The sequence below is a fragment of the Camelus ferus genome, chromosome 5, assembly GCF_009834535.1.
Source record: "Camelus ferus isolate YT-003-E chromosome 5, BCGSAC_Cfer_1.0, whole genome shotgun sequence".
NCBI classification, from domain to species: Eukaryota; Metazoa; Chordata; class Mammalia; order Artiodactyla; family Camelidae; genus Camelus; species Camelus ferus.
Window position 1 is genome coordinate 60,590,507 of NC_045700.1, and position 18,144 is coordinate 60,608,650.

Consider the following 18,144-nt stretch of genomic DNA (forward strand, 5'->3'; position numbering starts at 1 on the left):
ATCCTCTGGGTGCTGGTCGTTGGTGGTGGTTCTTGCTCTGGGTTCTTTGTTGCCCCTCGGAAATCAGTTGGTAGAAAGCCTGTTGCTCGTTGCTTGCTCAGTGTCTAGGAGGGAGTTTAACATGGACTGTATAGGAGTGATTTTCCCCAGCACAAAACCTCCAATGACAGCCAGCCCAGGTGTTTGTGAGAGTTCACAGCTGTCAGTGGGCAGGGTTCAAATTCCTGCTGTGGGCTTCGGAGGCGTAATAGCCAAATGCAATGTTATGGACGGTTTGGCTCATGCAGGCACTCTCTCTCCCCCATATTTTAGAAAATCTAAGAAATTTGAATATAAACTGGATATGAGATGATATTTAGAAATAATTATTAATGTTATTAGGTTTGGTTAAAAAAAACCTGTCCCTTTGTTTTCAAAGAGATAAATAGTGCAAGATGTAGGGATGAAATGATATACTTGATATTTGCTTTCAAATACTAAAGAAAAAAAGAGTTGAAGCCTTATGCAAAATCTTCAGCACTGTTGGATCTGGGCAATGGTTACTCCATGGTTACTTTGACAGTTTTCTCAATTTTTGTGCATGTTTAAAAACTTCTACAGTAAAAAAATTTCTGCTTTGCCACTTAGGATCCAGTGAGCTTGGGCAAAGCATTTGATTTCTTTGTATCCTGGTTTCCTTAACAGCAAAGCAGAGATAATAAGAGTCCCTTCCTGGTAGGTGTGCTGTGTGGATGGAACAGAACACTGCGGGTTCAGTGCATAGCACGGGGGCTGCCACAGAGCAGGTGTCAGTGATTACAGGTTATCACTAGTAGTGTGCGTGGATACGGGTCAGGGAAGTATTGTTCCCAACACTTACGCTCTCACTGCTGGTGTATTGAGTTCCTCTCTGATCCCAAAGTCAACCTTGCCTTACATAATGAAAAATAAAAAGTGTACACTGGCCATTGCTAAAGCTAACGCTTAATTCTAATCGAATAGAGCTCTAATGACACATGTTTGGTCAGCTAGGAGTCCCTGAGAATGAGTCATTAAAGGATAAGAGCAGGGAAAAGGGAGAAATTTAGGAAGAGAAATAGTCCACAAACAGCATTTGCTGGTTAACACACTTTATATTTAACAAAATAATTTTTTAATAATATATTCTTTTACACATCAAATATTGTTGCTAGAATCCCCTTTTTTACAGTTTAATGTTAAGTTTTGTTTGTTTTCTCATGAGTTTTCAGGCACACCGTTTTTCAAAGATTTTAGGAACTGAATCGTTTTTTAACAGGCATCAGCTAACAAACCGGATGTTGCTCCCTTATTTAAACAGAGCTGTGGTTAAAGCCAAGAACCAAAGGCAGAGGAGAAATAGGAGGGTGGATGTGACAGGGTGGCTGCAAACAGAGCTTTCAAAAGGAAAAAACAAAAAAAATCAAAAAACAACAACCACAGATAAGACCAGAACTCTACAGAGTTTGGAAAGAATTTCTCAGTGACCTGGGCAGAAAGAAGTTGTAAAATGTTTATCAGTTGATGAGAAATTCTGTCACAGTATAGGTTCATCTCTCCCGAAAGGGGGAGAATGTCAGTGCTACAGAGTCTTAAAGGAAACAGCTTGTAGTGAAACTCTGGAGGGGGTGGGGGTAGGAGCCGAGGACAAAAAAAAAAAAAAAAAAAAAAAAAAAATCCCTCTCTCTGGTTGGTAACAGAGGCCGCTGAGCAGCCTTCATTCTGCAAACTCTCTGAAGAGAATTTCTTGTTGGATGTTATACTCCATTCCAGAAACTTCTTGCTGTGACCATCACTGTGCCAAGACTTTGATGCAAAATTTCTGTACCCTGGCTTCCCAGTTGTTCTCTCCTTTTATTTCCTAAAAAGGACATAGTAACTCCTTAATAATAGATGGGGTACTATGCTACATGGCTCTATTAATGATGTTTTCTGGGTTTCAAACCTTATTCCTGTCATTTATTATTATGATTATTTCTTTCCAAGAGTGTAGATTTTTGAAGCTCGCAATAGGCAACCTCAGGGCAGAGAAAGCTCTATAATACATCTCTGTCCAGACACAGGCTGAAGTGTGGAGTGCCTTTAGTTTGGAGTGCAGGAATAAATCATGCAGAATTGTTCATGAATGATTCATGACTGTCTATATGATGTATCCAGGGTGGCAACTGAAAAGCACCAACCTTGATGCAAATTGGTGTTCTAAGGGAAGGTGGCTCGATGTTCTTCCTCGGATGGCGCCGGCGTGGCTACTTGTGTCATAACACGAGCACGGTGTGCGTGAGAAGTGTCAGGTCCAACTCGTCAACACATTGATTTTGAAAATGACAACTCTTTCTTGATGACAGGAGGTGTTTCCAGGGAGGAGAGGCTTGACAATTTTAAATGAAAACCCAGCTGATGAGACTAAAGAAATGTGTGTCCTGAGGGTGGACCTGTGGCGTAGAAGCATCACTCCCTTGGGAGGAGACTGACTCGCCCCGTCGGGGCTGCTGATGGTGCCCATCTGGAAGGGCTCAGAGGCTCAGCAAAGCCCCAGCCTCAGCCAGACCTTGCCTGGTCTGTCCCCTGGGTAGAAACCCACTTTATACTGATTATTCTAGACCACTGGTTCTCAACCAGGTGAAATTTTGCCCATCTCCCACACCTCGGGGACATTTGGCAATGTCTGGAGACATTCTGTTATGATAGTTAGGGTGCTGTTCTTGGCTTTTAGTGGACAGAAGCCAAGAATGCTGCTAAGCACCCTAAAAATGCGCAGGACAGCTCCAGACAACAATTAATCGGCCCCAAATGTCAATAGTGCTGGAATGCAGTACTCCACAGGAGCTGTGGCCAAGCCCAGGGTGGGGGTGGGGAGCAGAAAAGGAAAGAACGTCGACAATGAAGACAACCTTCAAGTTTCCTCAAGGACCCTGCCAGATCTCGCCAGGGTTATCGACAGAGAGTGGAATAAATGACTAGCTATGCCATGTGGTTTCAGAATTTGCTAAATTTGCACTTGAATCCAGGTGGCGTCAGATACCCTGTGTGTTTTATTTTTTCTATTACTATACTAGCAGCATTACCAGGGCAACCTTGAGTCTCTTCAAAGGTTCACTTTAATTGTTCAGTATTTAATATATACATTTAAAAAAGAAGTTCAATAAATGGAATTGTATTGTGCAAGACTCCTCTACCCTAATCTTTAATTTAAATCAGCACTTGAGGTGGAAAGAGTGTCCTGAATCAGGGTTTTAGACACAGGGCTGAGCGGCTGTTACTATAATGCGGCAGACATAGTCCCGGACTGGAAAGACTGCCTGTGTAGACTACTGGCTTTCAGCCAGACCTGAACTCAAAAGCCAGAAGTGTTCAGAAGGATTCAGATTCACAGTGGGGTGACTCACCCTGGTTCTGGTGTTTGCCACGCCAGGTGACAGAGCGGGTTCAGAGTGTGTTTAGTTACAAGCCGAATTTAAATTCAGCATCATGAGAGAGTCTGGTGATGAACGCTGCAATTCTGACTACCTGTCTCCCTTTGGATTCTTTAGTCAAGCTTATGGTGTTCTTCATGTATTACTTTTTGATTGGCAGCTTCCAGGTTTGGTGTATAAAACGTGTGGTTTCTAAGAATCGAATTGTGAGCCCCTGCGTAATGCACCACGCGCCGGTTCCCCACCCAGCCCAGCAGTGGGTCTGTCCATTGCGCATCTCTCTCCTGACCCTGCAGGGCGTGACTCCCTCGAGGGAGGCGATTGGTTGGATGCTTTTGCATCTTCCTGGTCAGGAAGGGTCCTCCCTACTGACATTGCTTTACCGAAGCTCGTTTGACACAACTCAGAACTTTACTTTGCAGTCAAATCTGGCCCCTTAGACTCCAAAGAGGAAAAAATTACTACAAGAGCAAAAAATGCCATGTTTACAGAAGAGTAAAAAATGGAGTAAATCAGTTGATGATGAGCTGGCAGGCCAGAGATGTCACCAGAGAAGGAGCCCCTATGAGGCTATTTCTTCTAGTCCCAGAAATCCAGATGTCAAGTCACCATCAAGCATGGATAATTACAAAAGCGGTTTTTATAGCTATATACTATGTATATTTTATATAGCAAGAAAGAAAGAGAAATTTCCTCTTAGTAAAATATTCACTTTTGTCAACCCTAGAAGGTTTTGCTGGTGACCCTGTTGTAGCTGGCAGGAGTTTGTTTGTTCTGTCTTGTTTCAAACGTGTGCAGTGTCGAAGCCATAGCATATTCTCCTAAGAACTCGTCATCGGTTGGGAATCTGTTCTACACAGTCTGCTTGCCTTGGCATTCACGTTTGGAACACTGAGCAGGCTTCCACCAGTCCCCGTTGTGACAGTGACAGATGTTACACTCATCCACTTTCACTTCAATGCCAGCCGGAATTATCGTAGTTCCTGCAAAGCAGTTTGGACCTGGAACACATACGATCGTGGATTAGTTGATTAAATCTAAGAGGCTCCCTTTCTTCCCTCCCCCACCCCAATATAAAGTCCAAACCTGAAAGCCATGAATGAGTAGGTCAGACTACTCTTAACAGTGTATCTTTAAGGAATTTTCTAGCTCTCCTTTAAATGCAAACTTTCAATTCCTCCTATCTGTTGCACACAGCTCATATTCCCCATGTGTGTGATGCATTTGAAAGAAAAAAGATCTAATGCTCAAAAAGTCTTATTGTCTGTTACCAAGTACATGCCGTTTTCTGAGGTGAGGTTCTGTGGATTTAACTCTTATTTGCTTTATGCTCTGGGATGGAAAGGCTACTAGGGTGTCTCCTGAACCTTGAGTCGGGGTCCAAAATGGTCTGCAGCAGTTGCCAGTCCCCCGTGGCCCGTCCTCTCCCTTCCCACGGTGGGTGTGAGCCAATGAACTCGCTCACTCCCTGGTTTCAGTACCTCCTTGAGCCCAGTTCCTGGAACCTTCAGCCTGTTTCTTGATAACAATGAATAATTCATGACCAAATGATTTATTCATGTCCCAAACAAGGTTTGTTAGAGGTTCGTTTATTTGATTTTTATAAATGGAGTTCCTCTAATCTGCTGGCTATTTTTTTTAAAGAATGACCCAAGGGTTGGCTTTTGAAAGTCAGCAGGAATTTTGTTTTACTTTTTCAGATGCAAAAAAGCTTTACTGAAAATGTTACTTGCTCTTTATAGACGGATGTTTTATACATTCACTTATCTCAGTTTTCTTTCTTCTTGTTTTTCTCCCCTTTCTCTTCATTTCCTTCTATTTATTTTCTCACTTTTGTTGTTGTTGTTTATATTTCCTTTTAACCTTCCCAGTGTAGAAATGCCAGTGTTTGGTATTGGTGATCTTATTTCTCAAATTCGAGTGGGATAAAAATTGCTTCCCAAGTTGCAGTGGATTATGGTGGGTGGTGGAAACTGCTGTTTCTTTGAAACGATTTTGTGTAAGTACGTATTTGAATAAAGAGAGGGAGCCCTGAGTTGTGTCTGCTTGTGATTTATTCATCCAGCATTGCTAGCCACTTGCCACGGCCACTACAAAGTAACATGGCAACATACATCAGTATCAGCGCCCTACTTTCACTTTCTTACCACTTGGTAAGAATTTACAAGACTGTCTTTACCATCAAATAAGTGAAATCAGGGGCGATTTGTAGTTCCCTTCATAATTGGGATCTTGCCTTTGTAATAATGGTAATTATCCCATTACAACATCTATTTCTTAACACAGAACTGTTTAATATGCTATGGCTTTACTGGGCACGGTTTTAGAGCTCCCAGAGCTGAACTGTGCCTGCACTTAGCACTGGCCTTTGTGTGCCTGTGTGTTTCCTGCTCTCTGGTGGACACGCACCTCGGCGTGTGCCTGGGCTGTGAAGAGCAGCGAGAGTAGGAGGGATGTAATGAGTCAACGCTGATAATTAAACAGCTTAGCGAATTGTCTGTTTTCACCCAGGAGGGCGCTTCTTGTTAAGATGCTGTGGTTATAAGTTCTTGGCCGTCTAAACTGCTGATTCTTTAAAGATCACGTTATTAATTCCATTAGTCTTAGAGTTTAAGTCATTGTTTGATAGATTGGACTGTCTTTGGGACTACACCTCCCGGGAAAATTCCACACCAAGTCATGCATTTGTTCTGTTATCAGAACTGAGAGCGTCTTGAGAGAACTTGGCAAGGAGACTTTTTCGGAGTATAGCTGGTCCTCCCAGGACTGCCGCTGACAGACCTCTCTCAGCCCTGCCAGTTCTCGGCCAGACAGGGGCTGACCAGAGCCACAGTGGCTTCAGAATGTGGACTAGAGGAGCACTAGCTCCCTGTTTGCCCAGGGGAGCCAGCAGTTCTCTCGCTCCACCTCCCCACATCTAACCAACTCTTTTCACACAAATTGTATACTTTTAACTTTTCCAGATGGGAAAATCTTTTTTTTTTTTTTTCCTAAACAGTGGTTTCAAAACAAAGAAGTCTCTGAAACAGGCAGAATATTATTCAGGGAGTTTTCCTAGTTTCTTGAGAGGATTTGGAAATATGTGTCAGTAGAATCTTAACTCTGTGTGTATGTGTGTGTGTGTGAGTAGAGGCACTCGACTGACTCACAGAGGGCAAGTTCATCTCAGAGGCACAATGAGAGGAAAAGGCAGTAAGGGATCTCGGTAGAAAGAAATCTGACAAGTCACCATGCTTATCTTGAAGAGACTTTTGACTATGGCTCCAGGTTTCACGTCTGCCCCCTTCTGCATATGTTGGTACCATACAGTGATCAGCATGTATTTGATCCGCCTCTATACATCATTTCTTAAGAGTCATTTAGAATTCCTGCCCTCTCAGCTCAGGAAATATTAATTTATATTGATTGACAGAGTGCAAGAAGGATCCTTTGTGCTTTGCCAGGATTTCCCAGTCAAAGGCACTGCCTGTGAGTAACAGAATAACATAGTAACCTCTGGACAGTCTGCTTGGCAGCCAGAAGTACTTCAGAGAGTCAGAAACTCCTGTTTGATCTTATTAAGAGCGATTTTATTAGCACTCATCTGAGAACTTCAGGTGTAACTAAAGCAAGCCTCAAGTTTGCTGTTAATAGCCTTATCTGCTTAAAAGTAATTTAGATATTTGTCAAGCAAAATGGTTGGCACTATTTAGAGATTCTTCGGGTCTTGGCCCTTTCTCCTTGATAGTGGTGACAGCAAATGCTGATTTGCTCTGAGCATGTGAGTGTCCTACTTGAATTCCCTTCTACCTACTCTCTCCCTTTTATATCTGAGGGTTGCTTTCCTTTTGTCTTGGTTTATGTGAAAGAATAAGTTGCTTAGAAGAGTGAACTCAGTGGCAAAAGCAACAGATTTTAATGCAGAAGACTTGGAGAGGCTCCAGAGGGAAGCAGTGAATGATTAAACTGAAGGCTGGCAAATAGGACCTCCGAGGAAAGGTTAAAGGGATTGGAATTATTTAATCTAGAAAAAGACGACAGAGGTATAACTCAATAACGCTCAGGGAGTAAAGGCTTATTATGGGAAGAATGGTGACCAACTGTTCTTTTTCTCTTCTGACACCCAGAATAAGAGGAAATGAAGATGCATTGATTCTCAAGGAATTGGAAACACACACACACACACACACACACACACACACACAAATTGCTCAGACAACTGAGAATTGAGTGTGGCAGTTGCCCATAGTGTGGTGAGATCTTCTCAGAGATCTTTAAGAATGTAGGCGGTCTCATCTGTCAGGTATGATTGAAATTGTCAGCGCCTTGAAAACAGGAATTGAATATGCTATTCTTTATGGTCGAGGCCTAATTCTGTACCTAGCAAATATTAAAAAATCTGTATATGTTTGCCTAACTGAGTGAAATAGTATAAACTAGCTAGTTATATATTGGAAGCAAAATTATTTTCTGAAATTATAGATCAGGCCTTACATATATATCAGGCCCAGCCCTAGTAATATAGATACAGAAGTATTTGTTAATTAAAAGAAACACGTAGTGATAATTTCTTAAGGACTTCATGCCAGGAATTTGTCTTAGTTAATCTTTCCAGGAGAAAAGGTAGGTAGGGTTGTGTGTCTGTGTGCATGCAAACGTCTGTGTATGTGCATGCATATTTATGATCATGAGGTAAAGACTGAGTCCATAAACAGCACCAATGTCACTATATGATTGTCCCACAGTGCACCTATCATTGGACTATACGTGATATGTGTTGATGGATGTAGGACCTTTGAGATTGCAGGCAAAGAGTAGAATTCTCACAGGCCCTGACACTGTGTGATAGTAAAAGCACATTCCTTTCTCCTTTGCTCTGAGGCTTAAAAAATATCTGCTAAATTGTTGAGGTGATAGTAAATTAGCATCAGCAATGAACACATTGGCTTGAATTAACTGATCAGATCATCCCTTATAGAATGTAAGGTCCTAAGGGAAAAGGCACCAGGAAATGTGCAATTTGATCTGAGGGAAGAAGGAAAAGGGCTGGGGAGGGGGAGCAGGTAATTTCTAGGAGGATAGCTTAGTCAGGGTCCCTTAGTGGACCAGGATCACATTCAATCTGATGGAGATTGGGGAATTGGAGGATCCTGTCAGCCAAGCAACAAGCCAGTCTTCGATAATTTAAATGTAAAAAGCACTAATTAAAGAAAGTTGTATCTAGAGAATATCCAGAATAGCCAAAAGAATCAAGCTTGGAGGTAATAGAATTAGGAGCAAGGGCCAAAATCACGCCATGGATCTAACCAAGTGATGACACATCTTGGGTGCAGTTATAGCAGCTTACTCCATCAGTACCAGCCCAGGACCTTGGATACTGCTGTGGGGACCATCGGTAGAGCTGGCTCTCTGCCTAGTCTTGGCAGGATGGAGATTGTGTAGTCCTTCTTGAAATCACTAGCTTTCGGTTGAAAGTGTGCAGTAGGTGAGCCTGAGGACAGAGCCTAGTCAAGTTCCAGCACCCTAGCTGCAAGGGAGGCTGGACCATGGGTACCTGGCATTTAGCTTCTCTAGGGAGAAATGAGGATTCTTCATACATAGAGGATTCCCCAGTCATAGGAAGGAGACGGTTGTTCATTTCTGAGGCTAGGGTGGATGGGAAAGGAGTCAGTGAGGACAAACTTCGTCTGCTTCAGAAATCTTCTAGGGCTGACTACGAGTATGCTTGTCTGGCGATCAGGTGACAAAATAAACATTCATTCAGAACAAGACCACGCTAAGCCTGATGACACAGCTATTAATAAGACAGAGTTTCTGCCTTTGGGGAGTTGACATTCTAGTGGAGTGAATCAGACAAAAAAGCAGAAAAATAAGGTGTTTCAAGTCATTCCATGCTATAAAGTAAAGAAACAAGACAGCATAGCTGAGGGCCTAGACCTAGGGAGGGAGCATCCTTTAGAACACAATTTTTTCAGAACATGTTCATATATGTTTTCTCATTTCATATTCACCGTGACACTGGAAGGTATTATCATGAATCCCACTGTACAAGTGAGGAAAGTGAAGCCCAGGGAGACGAAAGGACCTGAGGAAAGGCAGGGAACTGAACAATGGGTGAGCTTCAATTTCAGCCCTCCTACTCTGACCCCTTTCCTTGGGTAGAATCTCTTTTAGTGTGTGTGCTGTTACTTACTCTGAACATCAGTCAAAATCGCACATTCCCCCGTTCCTGACTCCCCAGCTTTCTCTTGTAGGAAGCCCAGGGGAGGAGCAGATCCGGTTGACAACACTTAACTCAGCCAGCACTTTTGGAGTTCTTTTTAAGACCTGATCTCTTCCTCACATGATGTACCATTTTCTGTGTTTTTCAGGTGAGACAACGAGACACAGAAGTCTTCCTCAGGCACACAGCTGGTGAGTGAGTGACTGGGACACAAAACAAGTCTTCCATGCTTCCCTCCCCGGGAGTCAGTCTGCCTGTAAGTAGGACTACTTTTCATTTCCTCCGGGTTTTAATTGCACCTGGGATGCTGTGGATTAGAGGGAAAGGCGAGGATGTTTAAATTCCTGTTTTTGCGTGTGTGCATATGTGTAGGTAAAGAGGTGATTGGGAAGGGGAAGGTCTGGCTACAAAGTCTGTGTGGGGCCGAGAATGGAGCCCCTCCAGCAGCGTTACTCAGCCTCTTCTCCCTAAGCGCACAGCAGGAACTGCTCCCAAGAAGCAGATATGGCTGAGAAAGAGTGTGGTTCTAGCCATCAGCTGGGAAGGCCGCCAGGCGGACACTGAGATGTCTCACTAGGAGATGCCCTGCTCTTGTTGTTTGTTGACCCAGATCCTTTTCATAGCCAAGCCTCCTCCTTCCCAGAGATTAGGAAACCCAGGCTGGTCATGACCATTTTATAGAGGCTTCTGGATTATAAATTGGTATGGCGTCCCTGAAAATCCTCCTTCCGACCACAACTTCATATTGCTTAATAGTCCTTTTTTGAGTATTGTCATTTCTGGCCTTGATTTGAAAATTTATTATTTATGCTTGGTGTCGTTTAGAAATTGGCTGTAAACGGTCTTCCTGCTGCATAAATGAGGCAGATTCCTATTGTGGCAGGTCATAAACATCCTATATGTATTTGGCAGGGCATCTAAATCATGGTTTCAGCAAATAGTAGGCTTGTGGGCATCAGTCTGGGGTTGAATTGGATTAGATTATGTTCATCCTTTTAACTGATTTTAATTCTCGGCTTCATGAATTCTCATAGTTGTTACTAAGCTCCGGAAAAGCAAATAGGCTTTCTGATCAGGTAAACCCATTTGCGACTATTAAAATCTTGGCGAAAATGTTTCTAAAGACCAGTAATTAGAGCTGATTGCAGTTAAAATTGGACGAAATGGCTGAAGCCTCCCCAGTAACACATTCCACCAATGGCCTTTTTTAAGGGAGAGCAGTGACGAGATTCCAGTTGCGGGAGGGAGTTTCCAGACTGGAGACTGGGGTGCCGCTCTCAACCCACATTTAGTTCCTCATTCCTACCTTACTTTCCAACCATTTTATTAAGCCTAAGAACGCAAAGCTTCCTCAGATTAAGGTGGAAAGAAGCAGGAAGGATTGTTTTCTCAGAGGCTGGCCTACAGGTGCCTGTGAATCATTTTATTTGAAAATTCAGTATTGCTGAGCTCCCACACAAATTTCAGTGTGAGGGCTCCAGAGAGTTTCTGGGCCCTTAAGTATGTAAGATTTACAGCGTGGTGCTCCAATTAAGCAAAATGCAAAGATTGGAGCCGAGAGGAGGAAGGATGCGGTCAGGGTGGACGATAGAGGTAGAGGCTGGCTGCTCTTTTTCTAACTTCAGGCCAATCAGCAGGTGGTGAGAATCTGGCATAGTTCATGGTCTGTGTTAGCTGGCCCTCTATGTCCAGTCTCACCTTCACAGGGATGTGTGTGGTCAGAAAATGGCTTGGTTTGCTGTCATCTAAAACACTATTTGCTTAGTTTTCGCTTCAAACGATGAAATCGTCTTAGTCAAATCTTCCACGCCGAAACAAGTCGACCTCCCCTTGTTAGAGCTTACGGTGGTTTTTCAAATCACTTTCAGATTTCTTCTGAGCAATCCTAATGGTAGGAAGAGCTGGTATTCCTCTACCCATTTTACAGCTGAGGGCACTGAGGTTCAGAGAGAGGAGATGAGGTGATTTGCTACATATTTACTTCCCAGGTGAAGTGCTTTTTTTCTAGGTGAGGAGATAGGACTTTGGAGTCACACTGTCTGTGTTTCAATCCTTCTGCCATTTACTAGACGTATGATCTCAGTGTCCTCAGCCATAAAGTGGGAATAATATTAAAACAATAAGAGTATCCACCTTTCGGCAGTTTTGAAGAAGCAAGTGAATTAACATATGCAAAGTCCTTCAAACAGTGCCTATCATGAACTAACAATAAATGTTGTGATTTATCATCCTGATTATCATTATTAACTTGAGTTACAATCTATGCTAATTTGGATGGGTAATGGATTCCAGGCCCTTTGATTCCCAGTCTAATTTTTCTTTTTTTAATTTTAAAATATCAGTGAAGAAATTAATCTTGTTAATGTCAAAGAATATTTTTTGCAAAGTGAGTGGATGTGCAGTAATAAGAATCATTATTACGTGGGTTTCCACCCAGGCTTGTTTACTATTTATCAGGAACCAGACAGATGAAGGAAACACCTGAACAGGAAGAACATGATTTATGAGGGTTAAAGGGAGATGCATTAGTTTGAACCAGTTATTGGCTGTGTAAGAATTCATTAGGAAATTGATTGAAAATGGTTTGCTTGGACTGCTATTGATAACTGGTTTCATTTGTTGGAAAGAAAGAGCCCAGATATGGTGAATGTCTGAAGTCAAGTCTAAAAGAGATTGCAACCTAATTAAAAAAGAGAGTAGGCAATGATAGGTATCTACTGACTGATCAGTTGATCTCTCTGTCTGTCTGTCTATCTAAAGTTTTGTTTTTATTACAGCATTTTTCTTAGTACTTAAAGAAAAACAGGATAAGGTGTAAATGCCAACCAATAACAGAAGTGTTGAATGAGTTATGGTGCCCCACTCCATAGACTCTTTCATAGCCATTGAAAAGAATGAATTATAGCCTTTAGCTGACTTGCAGAGGTTTTTATGAGTTATTATTGAGTAAGAAAGGAATTATGCAGAGAAGTGGGTATTAAATGCTATTTTAATAAAACAAATATAGACAAACTTCTGTGTATGTGTTTGTAAAGGATTATACAAGGATGGGGGAAAAATAAAGATGCACAAATACTAGGTGGTTTACGTGGATTATCTTGCCGATGCGGGAGGGGATGGGGATAGGACAAAGCTGTAGGAGAAATACAAGTGCATCATGATATATTTATATTTGGTTCTATGTATAAAAATAGGGAATTCTTATACTGGCATGCATTTTAGAACCAACAAGTATATTTAATGATGTAATTGTTCTTTTTTTTCCCTAAAAGCCTGTTACGAAATTGATAGTGCATCTGACAATCAGACACATCTTAAAACTGAGAAAACATAGTGAAAAGTCATAGAAGTGGACAGACCACGCAGAGCCCCTCAATTCCCCAGTTCCCTTGAATCTGTCCATTATAGCAGCCACTAGTCATATGTGCCTATGGAGCACTTGAGAGGAGACTAGTCCAAAATCAGATGTTCTCTAAGTGTCAGAAACAGACATTGGACTTCAAAGATTTAGTCTGTCTTTGAGCATAGGAGAAAAAGAGTAAAATCACTCAATATTTTCATATCAAGTATGTGTTGGGCGAAAATATTTTGGATATATTGGGTTAAATGTATTATTAAAATGAATTTCATCTTTTTACTTTTCTAATGTGATGAATTTTGAAATATAATTTTAGAAAATGTGGTTAAATTTGAAACTAAATTTAGAGACTATGAAATTCAGGGTGTGGCTCATGTGATATTCCTTCAGGCTAGTACTGTCCGATAGAAATTACAAAGAGATGAAGAGGTGTTAAGAGTGGCCAGGCTTTTGAGCCTGGGTCCTTGATCAACCACATTATTATCACTGGGAACGTCCTTGAAATGCAAATTCTCCAGCCCCACTAGACACCTACTGATCAGAAACTCTGGGTAGGCGGCCCAAGGATGTGTGTTCCTGTGCTTTAATAAACATTCTAGATGATTCTGACGCATGCTAAAGTGTAAGAAACACTGCTTTAGGGTAAGGCAGAGCTTGGATAAAAACCGTGCCATTGGGAACCAGGAAGAGAGTGTCATTAGTCTGAGTTTTGGAAGATGTCTCAAAGTAGACAGAGTTTATCCGAACAGCCATGCATTCAGCGTGCTACACAGGCTTTTAGCAATGGGTCATTCCTGAGGAGAAATTCTGAGCAAGAAAACGGTGGTTAAATGGTTCAATTACTTTCAGGTTTCAGCATCAGCCTCTGAGCTGTCATTATTGTGTTTCTTTGATAAGTGTGATTTTTACCCATATGATAGCTTTGAGAATCAAAGAGTCATGTGTGAAACTTAACAATTGAAACGATTTTGGACACTTTAATGACCTCCCTTTCCAAAAACAAGTTGGTTATCACTGGAAAGAAAATAATATATATTTATCTTTGGGATAGAAACAGGTTAGAAAAGATTGTATTACTCAGCTGTATCTAATGTTCATATAAAAAACAGAATTTCTTGAACCAACAAACTTTCTACCTCTGACAGCAAATTTAGTATCATCTTTAAAACTGCCTATTTCATTGATGAAAAATTGCAAACCTATTTTCATTTCCTTAAAACGCTTGAGTGAACACACTAGAATGGCAGTTACATTCTTGGAGAGAGGGGCATGGGACATATGTTTGTCAACAAAGTTGGCATCACCACACAGCATGATCCACACAACACGTTTCATAATGGAGATGAAGCAGAAAACTATCCGTTTTCATTTTCTGTGTTCAAAGGCACAAAATGTCTTGCAACTGGGGAAAAAAAAGGTGATAGGCAGATTATTTCATTAGTGGATCATATGACCAAAGATGCCCTACTGACATTTCTGTGATTTTCATGGTAATGTATTATTAGACATGACATGGATAAATTAAGTAACAAAGTGACATTTTCTTTAATGCTCATCTAACAATGCCTGTAGATAGCTAATAACTGTGACACAGAAATTATGACAAAATTAGTAAAAATAAATAGTCCACAAACTGTATAGTGAGCCTAGTCTAGAAATATAATGCTGACTATGTAGGCATATTTCCTTCTGGTATGGGTATAGCAGAAGTAGATATTGAATATAAATAACAACGGGACAAAATCTGTAATAAATAAATAGCCCACATACTAAGGGGATTTAATTTAGTCTAGAAGTCAGAGAAGGGTGCTTGAGGAGGTGATAGGTGAGGGGTCAAAGGAGCTGCATATGACCATCTCCTAAGTGCAATAAAAGCTTGGCTCCCAAGGAAGCATTTGAGATACTGCAGAGTAGAGAGCTGGTGGAAGGGGGGACCAAAGATAAAAGTAATGAAATAAGTAGGAGCCAGTTCTTAGTGTTTTTAAAAACTCCAGTTTGGGTTTTGGATTGCATCTAAAGAGCATTTGAAACTATGATATCACCAGGTTTACTTCTTAACTAGATTACGCTGGCTTCAATGTAAATAATGAGTTGAAACAGAGTGAAAACCTTGTTGCAGAATTTAGACCAATTTCATCAATTCTTACATTAGTCCAGGCCATGGAAAGTGTGGGCTAGACTTGGATGGTGCCATGGGAATGGAGAGAAATGAGTGGACGTGAGCAATATTTAGATCAACCAACATGATGTGGTGGTAGAACAAATGTATGGAATAAAGTAGAAGATGCTTCTCAAGTTCCTGATTTAAGTAAGGATACAAGACACGGATGAGGGAGCAGGATTTGGGGGAAAGAGAATGAGGTTATGTTAGAAACTTTGAATTTATGCACACATGCGTCATCTAAGTGGAGAAGAGTAGCAGAATGGAATTGACTGAGCTGGGCAGAGAGAGGTGGGTGTCCCTGGCAAATGAATGGTATTTGGAGCCAGGGGAGGTGACAAGGCATCCCTAGAAGCTTTTGGTGCAGTGCAAGAAGAAAGAGGGCCTAGGATGGCAGACGGGAGAGCCAACAATGGTGACTAAAAGGAAGTCTCCAAAGCGGGAGGAGAAAAAAATGAGCAGTGCATGGCGTCCGAAAAATCAAAGAAAAGGAAGCATTTCTGGTGGGAGCAGTGGGACAGCAGTGTTAAATGCAGCTGAGGTGGCAAATGGGATATGGGCTGAGACAGGTCTATTGATGACTCACAAGAACACTTTCTGCAGAGTAGTGAAGGCAAAAGTCAGAAGGCTGTGAAGGGTGGGTGGTAAGGGAATATTGACATAAAGAAAGCCCATCCAGTAGCTATATGAGGCCAGGGTTGAGGGAGGATATTAAGATAAGAGAAAGAAGTATGTTTAAATGCTGGTGGGAGAGAATGCGGTGGGGAGGAAGAGGGAAGTTGAACATAAAAAGGGAGGTTGGGGAGATACTTGGTAGAACAGAGTCTCTTAGAAAGCAAAAGGGCATGGGATTCTGTGTCCTTAGATGGAAAATGGGGAACCTCTTCCACAGGCAGTAGGAGGCTGAAGGAGTTTCTGTCTGATCATTTCTGTTTTCTCTGGAAAGTAGGAGGGGTACAAAGATAAGGGAAAAAGAGGGTGGAGGCAGTCATTGGAGACAGTGAAGAAGACAGCAGCTTGGGGAAACATAGTGAAAGCATTGAACAGGTTGAGGGTCCAGGTGAGGATGCTGACTACAGTTTTCTGTGGTACCCGTCTGATGGCTCGTGTGATCTTCTCGTTGGAGCTCGGCGATATTGTGGACGTGTGCCCCAGGCAGGTGGCCATCATTGAATAGCCATGTGACCTTGGACGAATCCCTTACTCTCTCTGTCTCCATTTCCTCATCTGGGAACTGGGAACAGGAAGAGTGCACACCTGATAGGATAGTTGGGATTATTAAGTGACTTAATACACATGAGGTACTGAGGATACTTAGTAGGTGGTGTACACTCTGCATTCAGTGTTAGCTGTTCCTCAGCTTTGGGGTTTTGTCAGGCATGAGATGATGGGAGTAAAGGAATGGGAAATATTAACAAGGGAGTGGTTGAAATTGTAGACTGAGGAGTCAAACTGGAAAACAAGGGAAGTAGAGCCACTTTGGAAATCACCAGATTATTTTGTATTGACTGGAAGTCCTCCGAATAGGGATTCTTGGTCCAAGATCAGAGTGTGCCAGTTTTGCTGACAGAATTAGAGTGTTAATTGAAAATAAATAAAATTATCTGAGCTCTGTTATTCCAGCTTCTCTCCTATACTTTGGCTGTGGTACCCAAATCCATAAGGAATTTACATCAAAATCATGTTGTTGTTTTGAGAACTTTAGCTTGAAGCAGATCCTGTGTGTGACACTCCATGTTCTGAATTCCTGTGAAATGGGACAGTTCTTTAAAAAAGAAGAAAAAAATATAAGAAGCAAAATTAAGGGAATTCCTTCAAGTTAATTTTGTGTAAAGGCTGTAAATTTGCCAAATGCTCCTATTCTTCTCCTTGAGGTCCGTGATGCAATTTAAGCCAGAAAAACAATCAGTTTAGCCCAAGCTTGAAGTGCTGCAGAATAACCAGCCTCCAAAAGTGAGCTTTAAAGGGAACTCTCTGCATCGCTGAGGGGCTGAGACACTCAGAGGTGTTATTTTGTCTCCGGTATGTTTTGTATGATCATTTAGATCTTGCACTGGGACCCTGGCCTTTTATCATAAATGTAAATGGACTTTAGACACTAATATTTATTTCCAGGTAGGAAAATGATTGAGGCTTCATATGGTAAAAATATTACTGACAAACTTACTGAGCTCTCTGAAAATAGGAAAATAGTTTCATGCACTGATAAGCAAATAAATAAAGTACAATTATAGGCTAGGGCCTGCCCCCACCACCCCCGGGGGGTCTAGAAATCTTGATTTTATTCCTGCCAGGGCAAATGATTTTCTCTTAATTTAGAGGTGGGGAGGGTGGAGAGAAGAGAGATCAGGGTGGTCCATTTTAGGTGCAAATCCCATCATTGTCTCCAAAGGGCCCTGAATCTGCTGCCTTCCTAGGAAATGCCAATGGAAGGATGTCAATTATTAAGGATACTTCATTCATTTATTCAAAAGCACTTATTGAAACCTTCCTATGTGCCAGAGGCTGTGCAAATCCCTGCAGATACAGTCATAACAAGACATATCCCCAGGTCCCAAGAGGCTTATCGTCCAGCAGAAGTGAGGCAAGTACAAAGTTAGAGAGGGGATTTTATAGGAGAATGTACAAGGGAACCTCATTAAAACTGAGGAAGAAGAAGTCTTCATGGAAGATGTGAAGACTGAGTGGATCATGTGGGGTGAACAGGAATAGTTCTGATAAAGGATCAAGATGGTAGTAGGAAGTGGAGAAGTTAGTAGTTTAAGCCAAGAAGGGGTTATGGCTCATTGGGAAAATGGAAGGGATTCTATACCACTAGAGTTTAGGGTCCCAGGAGAAGACTAGGGAGCTGAAGCTGGAAGAGAAGGAAGGGCATTGGCCAGGTTCTGGAAGCCCTTGTAAGCCGTACTGAGTAGAATGGACTTGACTGTTTAGCACTGCAGGGATGCTGGAGGACTTTTAAATGGTAGAGTTGGTATAACCATATTTTGATTTAGCCAGATTGCTCCTGCTG

General features: G+C 41.8%; 1 protein-coding gene across 1 annotated transcript in view; it reads right to left on the reverse strand.

Annotated features, from left to right (window-relative positions):
* Positions 1 to 2,788: 2,788 nt before the first annotated feature.
* Positions 2,789 to 18,144, reverse strand: part of VWC2L (von Willebrand factor C domain containing 2 like) — a 137,209-nt gene continuing 121,853 nt past the window's right edge. The window contains exon 3 of the mRNA XM_032479931.1: positions 2,789 to 4,411. Coding sequence (XP_032335822.1) covers positions 4,263 to 4,411 — 149 coding nt within the window. The 3' untranslated portion in view covers positions 2,789 to 4,262. The remainder of the gene's footprint in view (positions 4,412 to 18,144) is intronic.